The sequence below is a fragment of the Neodiprion pinetum genome, chromosome 4, assembly GCF_021155775.2.
Source record: "Neodiprion pinetum isolate iyNeoPine1 chromosome 4, iyNeoPine1.2, whole genome shotgun sequence".
Classification (NCBI taxonomy): domain Eukaryota; kingdom Metazoa; phylum Arthropoda; class Insecta; order Hymenoptera; family Diprionidae; genus Neodiprion; species Neodiprion pinetum.
Window position 1 is genome coordinate 28,756,434 of NC_060235.2, and position 18,197 is coordinate 28,774,630.

General features: G+C 35.2%; 3 protein-coding genes across 9 annotated transcripts; 1 reads left to right on the forward strand and 2 right to left on the reverse strand.

The window, feature by feature from the left end:
* Positions 1–301: 301 nt before the first annotated feature.
* LOC124217364 (zinc finger C4H2 domain-containing protein) lies at positions 302–4,854 on the reverse strand. Of its 4 annotated transcripts, none has more exons than XM_046622805.2 (5): positions 4,589–4,854; positions 3,859–4,030; positions 3,258–3,439; positions 2,781–2,993; positions 302–2,438 (listed from the first exon to the last, which is right to left on the reverse strand). In XM_046622805.2, exons 1-5 carry the CDS (start codon positions 4,645–4,647, stop codon positions 2,309–2,311), a joined length of 756 nt encoding a protein of 251 aa, XP_046478761.1. In that variant the 5' UTR covers positions 4,648–4,854; the 3' UTR covers positions 302–2,308. The 4 variants fall into 4 exon arrangements, with proteins under 4 accessions (XP_046478761.1, XP_046478759.1, XP_046478760.1 ...); XM_046622803.2 differs by having other exon boundaries at positions 2,781–3,008; positions 4,589–4,849; XM_046622804.2 differs by having other exon boundaries at positions 2,790–3,008; positions 4,589–4,848.
* A 112-nt stretch (positions 4,855–4,966) lies between these two features.
* On the forward strand, positions 4,967–9,095 carry LOC124217360 (8-oxo-dGDP phosphatase NUDT18). The gene is made up of 4 exons (XM_046622797.1): positions 4,967–5,610; positions 6,774–7,317; positions 7,414–7,519; positions 7,607–9,095. Exons 1-4 carry the CDS (start codon positions 5,502–5,504, stop codon positions 7,844–7,846), a joined length of 999 nt encoding a protein of 332 aa, XP_046478753.1. The 5' UTR covers positions 4,967–5,501; the 3' UTR covers positions 7,847–9,095.
* Positions 9,096–9,498: 403 nt separating this feature from the next.
* LOC124217356 (transmembrane protein 39A) lies at positions 9,499–13,318 on the reverse strand. 4 transcript variants are annotated; one of them, XM_046622777.2, is made up of 8 exons: positions 13,158–13,318; positions 12,047–12,400; positions 11,513–11,652; positions 11,345–11,443; positions 11,151–11,260; positions 10,725–10,977; positions 10,095–10,302; positions 9,499–9,887 (listed from the first exon to the last, which is right to left on the reverse strand). In XM_046622777.2, exons 2-8 carry the CDS (start codon positions 12,362–12,364, stop codon positions 9,633–9,635), a joined length of 1,383 nt encoding a protein of 460 aa, XP_046478733.1. In that variant the 5' UTR covers positions 12,365–12,400; positions 13,158–13,318; the 3' UTR covers positions 9,499–9,632. The 4 variants fall into 4 exon arrangements, with proteins under 4 accessions (XP_046478733.1, XP_046478734.1, XP_046478735.1 ...); XM_046622778.2 differs by lacking the exon at positions 13,158–13,318 and adding an exon at positions 12,949–13,137; XM_046622779.2 differs by lacking the exon at positions 13,158–13,318 and adding an exon at positions 12,475–12,932.
* Between the last annotated feature and the right edge of the window lie 4,879 nt (positions 13,319–18,197).

Sequence of the window (18,197 nt, forward strand, 5' to 3'; positions counted from 1 at the left end):
TGTAACAAAAATCCATTTCTCAGTCTGGGATGATTGTTGGAAATCCCTAAATTCAGATCAATGTTCGAAGAGCTCGTAATTAGGGAAATATTTTGAATGGCACTCATTGAAATTCATATTGGACAGTATTGTTACTCCTATGCCTGATGAATCTACCAGTTCTGTCGACAACATGTGTTCCATTTATTAAAGTTTACAAGAAAGGTACAGATTTAGTTGCATTTAAGTTCCAGTGTACGATGTGTTGAATTCCTATTCCTATTGATAAAGCAACGTTAATCTCTTGCTTTTTCGGACGCGGTAGATAAAAATCGCGACAGAATAAAATATGACACCTATATAACAACGAGTTAACGTCGTTGTCCTTCGGTTTTACAATTTCAACCTATAATTATATATTGTGATTGATAAATTAGCTTGATTTTCCGTCTTTTCTGTATATCTTAACGTAATGACACACATTATTTCATAATTTCATAACTCGTAGAATAGATTACAAAATTTTCTGACTGTCGTATAAGTCATAGAACTAAGTAACTTCATCGACGTCATCATTGAATACATTGTGGCAGAAAAGGGATTCAACATACTCAAAAATAAATATTTTCCAGTACCTTATTCGTGCGATTAATTACTTTTCGATTATCACTGAATTGATTCAAGTTATGTAATGAAATAATTTGGACTTTCAGTAACCAACAAACTCCGAAAGTATCTATGCAATTTCAACAGGGGTTGAATAAAGTTCATGATACGCAAATTTTCCTTAAATAAGATACCTAATAATAAAGGATTATTCACACTAGTTTCAAGATCGTAATTGCAATATTACATATAATATTGCTTTAAGTAGATATAAAATTGCAATAATGTACATGGTAATTCATAAATTCAACAGTGTAACAACTTGTGTACTACTTATGATGAACCACGATCGAGCTAATTATTACTATACACTCAAATATACTCACATTTCAGGCTTTTGAAATCTTCAGTCATTAGATATTTTATGAACTATTCGGAACCTGTTTGAATAGTTGGTTTCAGTATTGTTGCTCCGATTAGTACAGGGAGCTCGAATTTTCACTGTGCGAACTTTATCAATTGCAAGTAACTGCATAGGGCAAATCGAACTAATATGGTACAATTACCAAACTCTGTGTATTGGAGGATGATTGAGTAAACTAGAGTGCGAATCACTGGATCTGTTATCTATTCAACAAATTACTGTTCTATAACTCAAAGTTGCTCAATTTCATTTTGCTATCTAAAATAAAATTTATTTACACAATAATAACGCATTTACGCAATAACTTTAACTGGGTTTCTGATTTGGACTTTCAGTCTATATTCTGTGATTACAGGGTGAGTGAGTACAAGCTCCGTGAACAGGAGGAACTTACTTGATCAATAGGCGTCACTTCACAGTCGATCAATTGAATGATTAGGCAAACCATATTGAAGCAATGTATGTCAATATTGATATCGCCATAAACAAGGAGCTAGTCCACATATTCATTGATGCAAGAAATGTATGTAACAGTTAGCTGCTCTAGAAAAATAACGTGATGATACTGACTAGTAATACTGAATGATATTGAATCTGTTGTCAAAGTTTACTTTACTTAGATGCCAACTGGTTTCTCAAAATCTTGCGACTAAATTTTTATATTCAACAGGACGTCTTTTATTGCCAGTTTGAGCAACATCTGGACACTTGTAGTTGTCGTTGCGTTTTTTGATTGTCATACAACGCCAACACTGGACCATCAAAATTTCACTCCGATATCAATATTAGTGTTTCTTTGATGCGGTCTGCCTGTTTACTAATCTGATCGGCTATGGTACAGCATCCATTGATCAAATAAGCTTCTCAAATTCCCAGAGTTTGAATATGACTCACCTTGTATTTTGTATAAATGTGAATTCGACCAAATAATGAAGTTCATAGTAAATTAAAATACTGTAGTTACATTCATAAGCTCGTTAATTTTAAACACACGTTCAGAACTAGATCAGTTAAAAAATAAAAAAAAATATTTTAGAAATCTTTTTCTGCACTACCGTCGTCAACAACTCGATTATTTAGTAGTTTTTGACAGTAGGTATCACAGAAAATAGAATCTGTGCTATGTACGCATATAAGGACTTCTTGATTCGTGTGAGTTTCGTACTTTACACTCGTCAAGAAACCCCTATTTTATGCGCACTTGCGACGAAAATAACTATTATGAAATAATTATATTTTCTCGAATTGATGCTTGGAGGCTGTAGGTTCAAGAGCTAATGATAAACTCAAGCCTACACGTTAGTCTTTTTTCTTAGGCTTCTTAGGATTACGTGAACGTGATTTAGCTTTACATAAAGGACAAATTGGTGCATTTCGATGAATTTGTTGATGACAGGATAGACACGACTTCATTGGTGGAGGTTGTTGCCTGAAAAAAAAGGATAAGAAATTAGAAGGATTGATACAAAATACAGAACAGAGCACCATTATATTTTCTTTCCAATACGAATAATATTGCTACAACAAACATTACAAATTGAAGAAACTGAACAATGTCTTGAAATATGTGACATGAAAATTAACACACTAATCCACAAATCAGCTCAAAAATCTATTGCTATTCTTTGCAACTCGTATTGTGCATTCCCAATAGAATGATCCAAAGGCAGTTTGTAAAAGTAAAGATATATTATACGAACAACTGATTTATATAATATTGCCCCATTCTGTATACTACTGTTGAATATGTAATGCGAAAGTGAAGATATACCAGTGGTACCTGAATGTTGGAGCTGGGGGCCCAGGAGCTGGAGGCAAAGGCCTAGGCTCTGGTTTACTAGGACCCTGTAGTGGTTGTGGAGCTAAAAACGGAGTTGGACCTCCTTGGTGGCTGGGATGGGGGTGTAAGCCCAACGGAGGCATTAAATCATCACCCCTTACCTCAACTCGCCATTCTGCTTTTTGCAGGGGGCGGTCAAAATAGCTACGAGCAAACCGTCTACACAATTATAATTATTATTCATTATTCATTAGTTTCATTATTCCATATTTAACATACGTTAATACATTTTTCAGATCAATAAATTGTTTTTATCTTTTGTATTCTCAAAACATGTTCGTGTAACTCGCTTTGCACATGGCTGAGTTATAAATTGTCAATCTGAGTTGAGGATTTTGGATTGAAGAATAAATTTACAAGACTATTACGGATCGCATTAAGTAATTTAATAGTTAGAAATCTGCTTACTCAGGTGAAATAAGATCTGATTCCGTTTCATAGAGCTCTGGTAGTCTTTCAAGTCCCAAGTATTCTCTACGCATTCTATCGATGTCGTGCTTTAGTGGTTGATAGTCATTGTTATGGATTAATTTTGCTGTTTCTCTAGCTCTGTTGCGAGCATCTTCAGCTTGCTTTATAACTGTTTCCATCTACCGAATGAAAGTTATTATCCATTTAATTGTTGATATCATTTTTTTTAAACTTAAGACTATGAATTCAAAGACTATGAATAAGAATAGCAAAGTAAGACAACCATCGAATTAGATCTGCCTTCAGAAAAGACATAAACAGATATTACTCCAACCACAACTGAAAAATAATCCAAACATGTGACTCAAATTGCTACAATTATGTTATTTCCTCAGGGTTCCCTTATTGTCCTAAAATTCTAGGGTCTTCTGTGTAATAAGAAATATATTAAAACTATCGAATTCCTTTGCCAATAACATTGTGGAAATGAAAATAATGTGAATACATAGAAAAATGTTGTTCTTCATTACGAATGTCATTGATTTTTCAGCAGCATAAATTAATGTGGTCAATTTGAATGTAAAAATGAATTTTTCACCGCATTGATGTCGGCATGAATTTGTCGGAGTTCTTCAACATGTGCCATCTTTTCTTGCATTAAAAGTTCCATTTCCTGCTTGTATTCTGTCAAGCACTTCTCCTCCTGTTCTGTCTGTTCTACCTCTTGAATGATTCTCTGCTTCATTTTTTCTAGTTGCAATGTCTTTGACCTAAGAAATTCGCATGCAATTACAAAATACATCAGTATCTTTAAATTTGGTGTTAATTAGTTGTAAGATTTCAATGCATCAAATAATTCACAACAGACACTGAACATTGTGTGAATGGTGAGTGAACATATTACAACCAATATTTTTCTAAGATATGGGTAGTTGTTGACAATTATTATCTAATGTGTAATTTTTATAAAATTTAAACCCAACAATCTGTGGAATATTTTGAATGTTTGATTAATGAATAATGAAATTGTTGTATATAATAGGGCATTTTTTAAATGAAAATGTATAGTTGGTGTTAATGTTAACAGTGGATATTGATTGGTTGTAGCGAAATGACGTATCTTATCACATTATAAATTAAGTGAGTTGAGGTTTAATGTAGTAAGAAAAATAACAAATAATGTATTTTCTGAACGACAACTTATGAAGATTGATTTTTTCAAACAAATGACCGTACTTCTCGTCTTTTCAGGCATCCATTTCTAATATTCAGATCCGTGCAATAAACGCAGAATAATAACTGTTGTTTTCCGTGCATCTTGTACAAACCTAATATCCTTGAGTGCTTCTAGTTTAGCAAAAATGACTGTACTATCCGGTGATGACATTTTTCACGTAGCTAAGGTTTCACTGCTTATATCACATCAATTAATACAAAATTCCAACAAGCATCCCCCTGTTTATTGCCAATAAACTGGTCCCTTCCCTTTGCGCTTCTTTCAGAGCACAAGAAAGTTTGGAAAGTTATGGAAATTTACAGAGAATTTTAGTGATGCCTCCGCTTAGCTTTGCGTTTAGTTCAGAAATTTTTCAAAGAGCGCGCTACTATATGCTTACTCCCTATCTTGACTTTGTGCCACCAGTGGCGCTACCTAGGTGGCTAGGTATAACCATACGTCAGCACTTGGCCTATTGTTGCGCGAACGCAGCATCAGAGCAGAGCTAAGTCTAATGCCTGGAGCTGCCGAGTGCTGCCGAGCACTAAAAATGACGTATGTTAGAGAGGTTGGAGAGGTTGCCGAGGTACACTCATCGGTTCTTGGGTTCTAGGCATTAATCCAAACACATGAAAAGCCGCGTACTACCGCTGCGGGATCAACTACAGGGCGTAGATTCACTCACACGTGCACTCGATTCATCAGGATCTGGTGTGAGTGATGTGAGTGAACGTCACGGCCTGTGGGTATAGAGATAACTACAGTAGGAGCATGCTCGAAAAAAGTTTTATACATCTTCTCTGATGCCTTCATGTCGTTATCTTTGATCATCCCCTCCGGCCTGCTTTACGGAAGAGAACGTGCCCAGAATTATTCTGACGCGTGTGTGTGTGTGTGTGTGTGCAAAAGTGTCTTCTGATGGTGGGGGATAACACGAAGCAGCATGTTTAGTCAACGACAGTTATGAATCGTTACGTGTACTTTAATTGCGAATAGAAATATTAACAAGCGTTAGCTGTAATAAAATGCCTGATACCATAGAAGACAAGATTAGGCTAGTGTTAAATGGACAAAGTATAAATGACAACGATGATCTGTGCGACTTTACGCTTGCTGAACAAAATGAGTCAATAGGTAAGGATGGGAAGAATTTATACGCATCTTTCAAGAATCTAACTGGCAATCGCAATAGCGTGCCACTAGAGGTCATTCACCTGCCTTCGTTCGTTTAATTTGTCGTATAAAAATTTGAAAGCCATCCAAACTTTATCTGCAATTGAAAATTTTATATCGTGTAACAGTACTCCAGAAATTGTGGGTCCCTGAATCACCAGTATTGCAGAAAAGCGAATTTTACGAGTATTAGGATTATCATTTATTAATTTCATCGCTAAGTAGTTGCTTCATATCAACCTGATGCTTTTTTCGAACATAGCAATATTATTAGTGCAATTACAGATATTCGCAATGATCAAACACCTGTTTTGAGTGTAATTTGACCAAGGGGCTATTCATTTTTCAAATCAGCTATATATCCCAGATTGAAATCAGTTGGAAGTTGCTTGCATTAAGAAATAAATCGTAGTATGTTACGAATGAAATCACCTGAATTGAGCTGAAATCAGCTGAAATTATTCAATATCATCCGAAAACATCAGAATTCTCGTCCAAATCTTAAACTCATACGAAATTATCATGAAATTGCTTTGAAATCATTCGATTCATACTTTTGAAATCGTAAGGCCCAGGAGTACTACACTCACAATACACACCAACCCGAATGTATTGAATTTTAATTTTTTAGAGCACTTCATATAGGGTCCTAGGTTTTAATCATCCCAGGTGATTACCTCACAAACGTAAAGAAATGCAAGACAAAGTTTTGTACAAAACCTGAAGTGTTTAAGGGGGAAAGATAATTTTTTTTCATCATCATGATCAACCGTGTAAAATAGTATGAAATTTTGTCAAATCACATTTATGGTATGTGAATTCTTGTGAAATTCTTTGTGTACACCCCAAAATTGCATGAAAATCACCATACTCATCACGAAATCATTCTGAAATCAATATGAAATCCCATGAATTAGTGTGAAATCCATATGAAATCAATTCAAAGTCCCATAAAAAAGTGTATAATCACATGAAATCATGCAAAGTGCGAGAAATTACACGTAGTATTTTGTAATCAGCTACCATTGTCTGAAATCGCTTAGAATTATACGAAATCACTTGTGCACTTGAAGCCTCAATGAATAGCTTGTTGACTTTGACTGACACGATACTTTCGTTTTCAGAAGCCAAAGGAATTCAACCCACTGCAAGCTCTGACTACGTTCCAATTTGTCAAAAAACTGTGACATACGTAGTCGCAGCAGTACTAATTAACGATAATGATGAGGTATTGATGATGCAGGAGGCAAAGGCCTCCTGTGCAGGAAAATGGTACCTACCAGCAGGAAGGGTTGAACCCGGCGAGGAATTGACAGAGGCATTCAGAAGAGAGGTTCTCGAAGAGACGGGAATTATCGTTGAACCAAAATCATTGGTAATCGTTGAATGCGCGACTGGATCTTGGTTCAGATTTGTTATGACTGGAAATGTGATTGGTGGTGCTTTAAAGACTCCTGAACAAGCTGACGAAGAATCACTACAGGCTTGTTGGATTCAAAATGTTGAGGAATTGTCACTTAGAGCATATGATATCATACCGTTGATACATAGAGTTAGAGAGTACAAACAAGGCCTTAACCCACCATGGCATTCTCCATTACTTCCTATAGCCAATCCCCACAGTAGGCTTTATTTGAAGTTAATTGTTTGCATAAAAAAGAAAGCAACGTAAGATTTATTATTATATATTCATATGCGCATTAAGTGTGATTGACTACATGAGTTGTTTGTGCACTAATTAACATCTTTTATCTCCATTTATAGTAACAGAATGCATGTTTTGCTGTCGGAACGCACTGAGTATCATTTACCTATTTGTGAAATAAACCCGAGAAGAAATCTTCACTCTACGCTGCACAAATTTATGGTGGTAAGCTTCTAAACTCTGGTTATCATTTGAGGATTTGCATGTAATCAGTTGGTCTTAACATTAATTGCGTGAATCTTTTCACACTAGGAAATTTTTGGAGCTGATGTACCGCAACATAGACCACATGGTTTACTGTCTGTAGAATATGCTGGTGGTCACGGAGAGGATGGCCTGTCCCTGACTATGCTAGTAGCTTTTCGACCACCTTTAGAGGAGGTCCCAATTATTGGGAAGTTTGTTTGGCATGAACTTTCCCAGTCTCTCGGTGACACATTAGTAACGGTTATGCCACGTAACAAAACCATACCACTCAGTGTAGTACGCTAAATCTTTATGTTACAGACTGAAATTTTTATTTTTTTTTGAGAAAACTAAGTGACGAGCCTTGCGAGTAATTCAGGCAGCTTAAAGTGACTAAGGTCACTGCACTTTTTGTTACTAAATAGTTTCTTTTAGCAGTTGTTTCTATCAAATAATTCAATTTAGTATGTGAGAGGAAGAGATTCAATTGAGAAATCAGTTTTATTTTTTGTATAAAGAAATAACAAATTTTCTGAGGTAAGGTGGCGACAAAAATCTGAGTATAAAATTCCTTGAAATTTCCAAAGCCCGATATCTTGAAAATTTGCATCAGTTTTTCACCACTATCATGTACCATGCTTCCAAAATGGTCACATAAATGCTGTTGAAGCTCACTTGTCGAGAATGATGTAATTGAATAAAACAGTTACATCACGTGCATAGCGGAAAATTAGTGACTCGATTTTGAACAAAAAAAATTATTTAAAAGTTATAAAACTCTGCTGTAAATATTTTTAAAATATCTTATTTCTCTTCAGCCCATGTCTTTCTACCTATGATCACCAAGATCAATTCTGCTCATGATATGTATAATATGACTTTGACATTAGAAATCATTACTTGCAATGCACCTTTTTTTTCACTGTTCAGAATAATTTATTATTCGTATTTTCAATTCTAATTCAATTTTTGTGAAGTGCAAATTCTAATACGAGTATTTCGTAAAAATTATGCCAGTGACAAGTTATACCAGGTGTTTTAATTAAATCCTGCTTTCAAGTTGTTATTATTTTCACTCTATAATATTTTTTGTATGTAATGTTTTTATTGCCGTTTATTAATTTGGGGAACCAGAAATAATTATCTCCCAAACGTATTTATAGAGATAAATAATTACTGTTTCGTTGTATTGTTATCTGAATTTCCAATAATTTATTACAGTATATGATAGTATTATATTACAACATCATTCCATATCTAACATTTACTAAATATTCTAACAATCATTTATTATTGATATTATGAATTCAGTTATTAACGCTAATTTTATATTACCCTTTTTAAATAATTAAAATTTTTATTTTGTTACCGTTACTATTTTTGATGATTAAAATTTTAATAATAAATTTATTCCCAGTTGAATAAGATTACTCTTTTTCCCGCATTTAGAAAGTTTGTATGCATACACATCGAGATAGGACATGCAGGGAACATACTGCTTTTTGAATATCATTAAATCCTGGAATTATCTTGAAAAATAAACATTGCTCCTGAAGTCCTGGAATATTTTGACTTATCCTGGAAAAGTTGACATAATACATTTTCGATTGAAAATGGCGACATTTCCATTGTAATATGTAGCCTTGAATGCATTAAATTTTAGCAGGTGGACCATGCAGTCGATTGCAACTCACTCTGTACGTAAACTGCTATAGAAATTTTTTAATTTAACACCTAATCAACTTATCTTATTCTTAAAAATTCATAATTAAGAGAAATTGAGGTCCTTGAATTTTTTTATTATTTTCTCCAGAAACTCCTGAAATTCTAATTCTTGATTGCAGCGGAAACCATGACATGGTTACTCAGTGCTATACACGTTATATGGCTGGTGAATAAATTCGAATTTGATTTATACATATAAACACATAGTGTTATGGAGTTGTATTAGGATAAAGGTAGTAAGGTATGAACGGAGTGTTTTTTGCGAAATCATTTTATTATTTATCGTCGAAACGTCTAATAAGTTAACTAAATATAATTCATGCACAGTATCAAAAGATCACATAAACTTAAATTACGTAGTGACAGTCTATTGAGCAATGTTGTTTATGGCAGCTTGAGTTTTTTCTTGAACTAGTTGCTCAGCCCGGTAAACTTTCCAGCATACCAGATAGTCCCGTGCCAATTTAAATAACGTGTAATAATTCGTTACCAACAATAACGTCATTGAAAGAACTTGATACCATTCAATAGTGCGCAAAAGAACTAGTAATTGTACTACAACCAATGACAATTGTAGGCCGAGTAAAGAGCAAATCAGCATCGTTGGATTGCTGAACAATGCCTGTAAACACAGTACATGTTCTTTAGTTTATTCATTCGTACAAACGTTATACTCACTGAATTGTTGAAAATGACATCAAATTACAATTTACATTTGAATACAATACAAAACAAAAATTATTCTGCGGACATGCCATTTTTACCTGTGTACAATGAAGATGAATAATTTTGATTGATAAATATGAAAGGGAATATTTTGTGTACATACGTGAAACCTGTAGTGACTAGAATTCCCTGGTTCGGCAGCAGTACAAAGACCATCTGACCGGTATAATTCTTTATTATGCTTCACAAGCGAACCGTGTGGCCACAAGACTGCATCATTCCACAATTGTGTTGGTATATGGTTATTGCGACCCTCAACTTTAGTCCATCTCCCAAGATGAAGTGCAGCTCTATGTAGCACATCACAGTACCTGCATTAAATAAAAATCTCATCGCATTTATAAAGCACCATTTGAATTACGCAACGTTCTGAATCCAGAAGAAAATATGGTAAAAATTGACTCTTTAGTTTATAATACTTAGTTGATGGATGAAAAATGATGTCAAATTGGAATAAAATTTTTACGTATCCTTCAAATTGATAATTTTAAAGCTTTAGAGTCTGTATTTCCGTTTCCAAAATATTTTCACTTTTAGGTCACAAAATTCTACTGTATTCGCGTTTTTTATTTATCAAAATGTACCTAGGGAAAGTGAATTATTTTTGCCTCTGAAAAATACAATCATTTCATATTAATGACTTAGCCATCATATTTAGCTGAAGAAACAGAATAATACTGTTACTGTGGGAAGGATAAACCTAAAAACAGTTTAAGAGAGTTTGTAGTCGTACCTTACGGGATATGCCTGAGCAAAGTGTGCACTCAGCCTTCCCAGCCAGAAGAGTACAATATGTTGAACTACCCAAGAAACATTGAAGTGCAGGTGTGGAGGAACGAATATGATAGGTGCAATCCCACACACATAGGCAGTACCAGAAGATGCAAATAATGCTCTTTTCAAACGCCTATTGAAGTCTGACCGTAAGCTCAATACTTCGGCTCTGATGGCAGATGCACTCAGCGAACAATTATGCAAAGGCTTATCTGTGCAATCATCAAGACCCATGCTAGTGAGAAGTTTTTATAGAACGTAATATAATAGTAAAATACTAATGAAATTTATAACTGATGAACTGAAACGGCTCAGAACTGAATTCATTTCAATATTTAAATTTCTTTCATAAGTATTATATTATTCATCATGATTAGATCATTACCGAGTACAAACTTTGTTTTACGATCCTCCTTGATGTACAAAGGGGCTGTAGAAATGTCGAAAAATGGCCCGATACTTACGCCAAACATCAGAAAGTATATTGATATGCTCCTAAAAAAGGGAAATACTATGTGTTCTGGTATTCAACTATTAACAGCAATCTAATCAGGTTTGAGTGTAAACAATTATACTGACGGATAACAGAGGTAAAAGACTTTCATGGAATTGTGATTTTCGCTCATGTAGTAGAGACACCAGCAAAGAACACTTATCACGACTAACAGGAGACATACCCTACAATTGAAATAAAATTACATTTCAGAAAGATTTTCGTGAAGATATAGATTCATGTTACGACAGTACCTCATTACTCTTTGAGCAGTAGGTAACCAACGTGTTGGTGCTGTGGCATCAACTAGCTTCCGTAGCAGTGCATAAACCAGTCGGCGTACTAACATTGTGCCAATGAAAACTAGTAAGTACGGATCTATCAAATAGAAGTTCTGAAATATTTGTGTTGCGATTTTAACATTTATCTGCTTTGATTATAGATAATTACAAATATTAATCTTTAATAATTGACTATCGAGTATATGTGCAATGTAGTCAATAATATCATTTATACAAAATACACCTTCCACACAAGAACAGAGGTGAACAGAGTAGATGAAAAGGATTAACGTGACGATGGCAGGAACCCCTGGTGGTCCAGTGGGTATAAGTCCAGGGATAGGCTTTCGCTGGTCCCAGGTTCGATTCCCGCAGTCATTCATTAATATTTCTCATTGAAAAATTTTCTCTTTGATTGTAATAATCTCTAATGTTTGATAATTAAACGGAATTGAGCTTTGCAGTTTAAAAAACCTGTAAAAGATGAATCAATTCAATTTTGCTTACCATGGTATATTCATTGTAAGATTGTGGTAGCCACCATACAGTGCGATACAAATTAAGTAATTGAAGGCCAACTGCTACGGTAGAAATACCCAACGATAAAGCTTCGAAAGACAATTGTCCATCCACAGGAACTACAGGGATAGGTACGTGTTTGGGCGCAAGAGGTCGACTACTCCAATTTTCATTGATTTTTTTATCGTCTACTCCACCAAGACTATTTGGACCCCCGTTTCCTCCATAAGATCCACCACTTGAGTTGAGCTGGGATCGACTACTATTGTTGGAGCGTCCTCCCGGGTTTCGCCTTCCCCCAGGCATCTCAATTGCTACACTTGTATCTTTTCAGCCAATGTACTGAAAAATGTGTAACTATGTATCCAGTATCACAAGTGAACGGGGATTTCGGAAATCGATAGTGTAATTCTTACACATTGTGTCTTCATATTCATAATAGTTTTTCTAAACTAGTTAATTGGTTTAAAAGTGATTCTGATTAGTTGAACGATGGTAAATATATAGATTTTACATTAGTAAGATCTGCTGAACTGGTAAAGAATATCTCACAAAGTAGTGACATGCACACATTATGAATTGGATATAGTAAGTAAGAAGCAGCTCATAAGATTTTCCGATTACCAATTTTTTAAGGAATTTTTTGCTGATAAATTACTTGATTAGCCAATTCAAACTCGTTTGCTGACAAGTACAGAATAGATACAAGAAAGCATAGAAACTTGTTGATCTCAAGTAGCATGTAAGATCCTGACAATTATTGGTAATAAAGTTATAACTTGTCTTTAAAATAATCAACTTCAGTTTCATTGTCATAATTGGGAAATTTGGGATGCTACTAAATTAAACGGTAATTGTAAAGTACATAAAATCCAAGCACGAAAATTTACATAAAGTACTTAGGAGTGTACTACACGATTATAGTACGGATTAGGACTTGGATGACCAGTTTTCGTAGAATAACAATTGAAATTATGAATTCGGAAATTGATATTCGCATGGATTCAAGAATATGGAAATATCAACAAGGTTATAATACTGTGAGGTTAGATTCGACGTCTACATTTTGTATTTTAAGCATGCGGAAAAAATTTCTAACCTTTTGTTACATGAACTACAAAGTTATAAACAGAATTGATCAATAATGATCGCGTAGGGAGATACAATTGATATCCGTATTCTGAATTGTCATTTTTGATCGCGCAGTACGTAAATGTGATGTAAATCCATGAACGATCACATCACGACCGCAATGGTGTAGAAATGTAGAAACTGCATTACCGACGGTATCAATATTTTTGTCGTACCAAAGGAACAGCAAAGGTTCGTTCGCTAATTTTAGGATTATGACTTTTACGTCAACTGGTGACAAAAATGTAAAGTTAGTAAATGCTATTTACAATTTTTATTACAATATAACAGGCTTTATATATTGAAATATGAAGTGGGGCGAGTGGGGGCCATGAGAGGGGAAGAACCACAGGGGCGGCGCCAGCAGCTATCCCTACTCCTTGGGAAGAGCGACAGAGAGGACGGGAAATAATTATCTCCCGTTTGAATTGATTTAATTAAAACTTTCTTCTGAGCGCCGTGCGGCATCAGTCGGTTCCGAGCAATCGGAGCGAGATTACGTGCTCTCAGTATCAGTTCAACATTTAGATCGCGATATTCGATCAGTGTATTTGCAGCATACTCATCTTTGAATAATAGATAAGGAGCAGCGTGTAGCCTGAGGAAAAACCGAGTTACTGAAATAACAACATCCTGTCAACCTTGAATTTCGTGCCCCGAGTTTTGATTGTTTTGTGTAACTTCAGATTTCAGTGATGTCTATTTTTGTCTCTGTGCGTCGAGCGTCATTTTATTATTTTTTTTGCCGATTTTCGCCAAATGCGCAATTACATTGTCAACAAGTTTATTCAGTAGATTTAAACAGAAAGCTACAGCGCAAAAAGTGAGTGTAGAATCTAGTGTTATTGTGGTGCGGATTTTTGGACTATCAGAGATTAGTGAAGATTTGAATTATGTGAAAAGTGCGTTGCTTCACCAAGTAACCTGAGATGCTACAGGAACTACTACATGTAAAAGTGTGGAGCAGCCCAGAGTCGAGGTATTAATAATACTTATTTTAATTATTGATTGATAATTCAAGGTAGTACATTTAAAGCCGAACTTTGTTCTCGCATAACATGCAGTAATAATTAATTTGAAAACTAAAAAGCCAATCTGCTAAATTAATTCAAGTGTTTTAATTTGTTTTTCACAGATTTAAGCAGAGACTTCCGAGTAACTTTTCCATTTCTTGGCAACGTTGGTGAGTTTGCACGTGTTAGGTTATGGGTATTTCCCTGGGATTTCTCTGTCACGTGGCGTGGCGGTAACAATTGTTACACAAATCTTCGATTTCTTAGCTGCATGGATAGGCTCATTCACGATCACAACGTGCTTCACTTGCAGTCCAATAATTTTTTTTCGCAATTTAATGTACCGTAGCTTACTCGAAGTTAGAAATTTTGCACGTTGCTAAAAGTGGAATGAGCATCGCGACAGGTAACCATCGCTTACTCGGCACTCGCGAGATCGAATTGTGTTTCGCAACTGATGTAGTAATCTACGTTTAACTTTACCGATGATGTCGTTTAAGTGGTGGGTTCACCTGAGGTTGGAAAGTCTTCAATTATTCACATTATTGTTAAATCGATAAAATTCCAAAATCTGGCATAATGTAACGTAATTAAAGTACATCTTATTTTATATATCATTTTCAATCTCTTAATAGCCAAGAAGTATTGATCAACTGCAGGCTTAGCTCGCTTAGAAAAATGCTAATTGGCATACAGGATGTTTTTAATCAATTTTACAAAAGGTTAATGTATCGATAGTCTGCCAATATTTATTAAAATAATACATGCAATATTAAGGTTGGCGGGATACAACTGCGATACTGTATACTGATTGTGAGTAGGCAGACTATGATACAAAAACATTTTGTTCAAAACAGGTAACCAACGAAAATGTAAGTCAATGACCACGGCGCAAACGATGAAGAATGTTGTGTGTTGGAAAAAATGGAGAATCGTTTAGATCGAATCTAGGTAACCGGGTAGGCAGGTGGACGTTTTTGGGATCCGTCGCGGGGTTTATGCATGTGTGTGTGAGTCTCTATTTTCCGTTGGGTGGTTCCGTTGGGAAACATGCAAGGGTAGGAAGGTCGCGATGTACCGTGATGTTACTAACTTTTGTAATCTACAGCGTCAAACGATCACAGAATTTTTTTTCTGAAAACACTACGTATTCGAGTCTCTCGACCATTTGTAAACATTTGAATATTAACGAGATTGAATTTCCTGTTTCTCGTGACTGTACAACTATTTTTCAATCGTTATTCAATTCAGTTATTTAGTCATTACCGATCATTATTCCATTCAATTGATCTCTGTGATCGTCTGAATGGGCAAAACGCATTTCTGGACCATCTATCGCGTTCCGTGGTACGTTAGATGGGGAGAGATGCTGAGCTCGAAGACTTCGCGTCGAAGAGGACCGCCGACCGTCACGCCACACAATAATGCATGCCCTCCAACCTCCCTCTCGATTTCGATTCGATGTATAATCTGAGAACAACAATCCACATAGCAATGTATCTAATTCAAAAAGATGCAGATGTGGATTGGATTTCTACAGAATTTTTGGGACTAGTCCCAGATAATACAAATTTTTGAAGAGTTTAATCTGTCGCGCCTTGTTTCGTGTGGATTAATCACGAGAATTGGACGCAGCCTTTTGCGCGTAAATTAATAACGGGAATCGCACACGTTTTTTCCGCGTCGATTTTGCAAACAGTGTATAAAAAGTCCCAGATAATACAAGTTTTTTGACAGTTTAATCTGTCGTGCCTTATTGTGCGTAGATTAATCACGAGAATTGGACGCAGCCTTTTGCGCGTAAATTAATAACAGGGATCTGACACGTTTTTTTACGCATCGATTGTGCAAACAGTATATAAAAGAGTTACGCACGCTCGATGTGCTGATTTTTCAGCTCTTCGGTCAACTTTTTTACGAATAATAAATTTTTCAAGTCCCACTGCGCCTTTTGCGCGTGGACTTGATACTTTTCGGTTATGAGAAAGCGCGGCATATGAAACCCGGCGTTCAACGTACGGATACCAAAATCTCGGTAGTTTACAGCTATAGTGGAGAATCTTGACGTAAGTAGTTATGATATATATCTGAAATTTACAGAAACACTCGTTTAATTGATCGTATTATTTTCTGATTCAGGGCAACAAAACCAATTTTTTAACAAATGTACTGAGAACTGTAGAATGTTCTGTCGAAAAAGATATCCATTTTACTAACTCGAAGCACAAATAGATGTCGATTCAAAAAATTTTGAATATTTTTTTATTTACCAATACGATTAATAATCGAAGCAACGAATATTAAAGCGAATATCATGTTGGACTCGACACATTTTTTGTCAGAGTATGGACTTATGTGATTGTGCTGACCATACCTTCGTCTGTTTCAGGTAATAAAGCTTTCGCTTGTTTCAGATAATCAATTCTTTGTCTGATTCAGCTAATCGAACCTTTGTCTCTTTCAGCTAACAAAACCTTTGTCTGTTTCAGCTAACTAAACTTTTTATCTGTTTCAGCTAAGCTTTTTGTCTGTTTCAGCTAACTAAACTTTTTATCTGTTTCAGCTAAGCTTTTTGTCTGTTTCAGCTCGTAAAACTTTTAGTCTGTTTTCAGTTAATAAAACTTTTTGACTGTTTCAGCTAATCAAACTTTTTGTCCGTTTCAGCTAATCAAACCTTTTGTCTATTTCAGCTAATCAAACCTTTTGTCTATTTCAGTTAATCAAAATTTTTGCTCGTTTCAGCTAATTAAACCTTTTATTTGTTTTAGCTATCAAACCTTCTATCTCTTTCAGCTTATCAAACGTTTTGTCTGTTTCAGGTAATCAGACTTTCCGTCTCTTTTAGCTAATCAAACCTTTTGTCTGTTTCAGCTAATCAAACATCTTGCCTGTTTTAGCTAATAAAATCTTCTGTTCATTTCAATTAATTAATTTATCTCTTTTTTCGTATCGATATATGTCACCAATTATATTTTCATCTGTTCCAAGTAACTGAGTCTTATCGACTATACTGAAAAATTAACGTTTCGCATTTTAGGCTTAGGTCTGGTTTAGGTCGTGTTCAGCGTCAGTCATTTTGTTTTCACCAATACATAGATTTAGCGATGTGGTGCAGAATCGTTATGAACACAAAGTGTGGTAAAATTTATTCAGCTGTAGATTTTTATAATGGTTTTACAGTCTTTTATTGCGATCGTTTTGGTGCCAGAGTTTTCTTTCTCGAGTCGCTCATAGATCATCTTCGGTTTGTATTTCACTGTAGAATTCCACAGTTCTGTCGTATTTCAGTAGTTGTGCTTATTCTTCTCCGATTTGTTTCCATTTCTTCAAAGATTTCTGCATCGTCTTCCGATAGGTAAATGACAACGTCTTACAGCGACTTGTGTTGGCGATCTTGGTTTTGTTTTTGATGGTATTCTTCAGATTCTCCATGTTAGTGATCATCTCATACCTCATAGGAAAAAACCCGTGCGCGAACATCAATCACCGTTCGCGTATAAGATAAAAACAATCACCCTTCATTCATAATTAAACCAACCATCCTTCATCCATAATTAACACAGTCATCTTTCATCGATAATAAATAGTCAGTGGGTTATATGAACTGAAAAGTTCTAACAAATTGCCAATATACGCGAGTACAAATTGAATAAGAAAAACAATTTTCCCCAATTAACGTGTGACAAAAGTCATTCGCAATTTTTCGAAGAACGTAAGATCGATCTTGCTACTATTCTCCGTGGAATAGGCCTACTGGGGATACCACGTAAAAAAAAACACGCCGGGTGCTCTACCGCTTGCGGTGGTGTGGAAACGAGTATAAGTCAAGTTATATCCACTCACAAGCAATGAAAATCATGTTTCGATAATGTGTAACGCATGTGGAATCGTAATACCTCCGAATTTCTCTAGTTTATTCCGAGTGCATTTCACGTAAATACATTTTTCTTTTTGATAAATTTCGTTTCTTAATTAAAGTCAATAAAATTCACGTA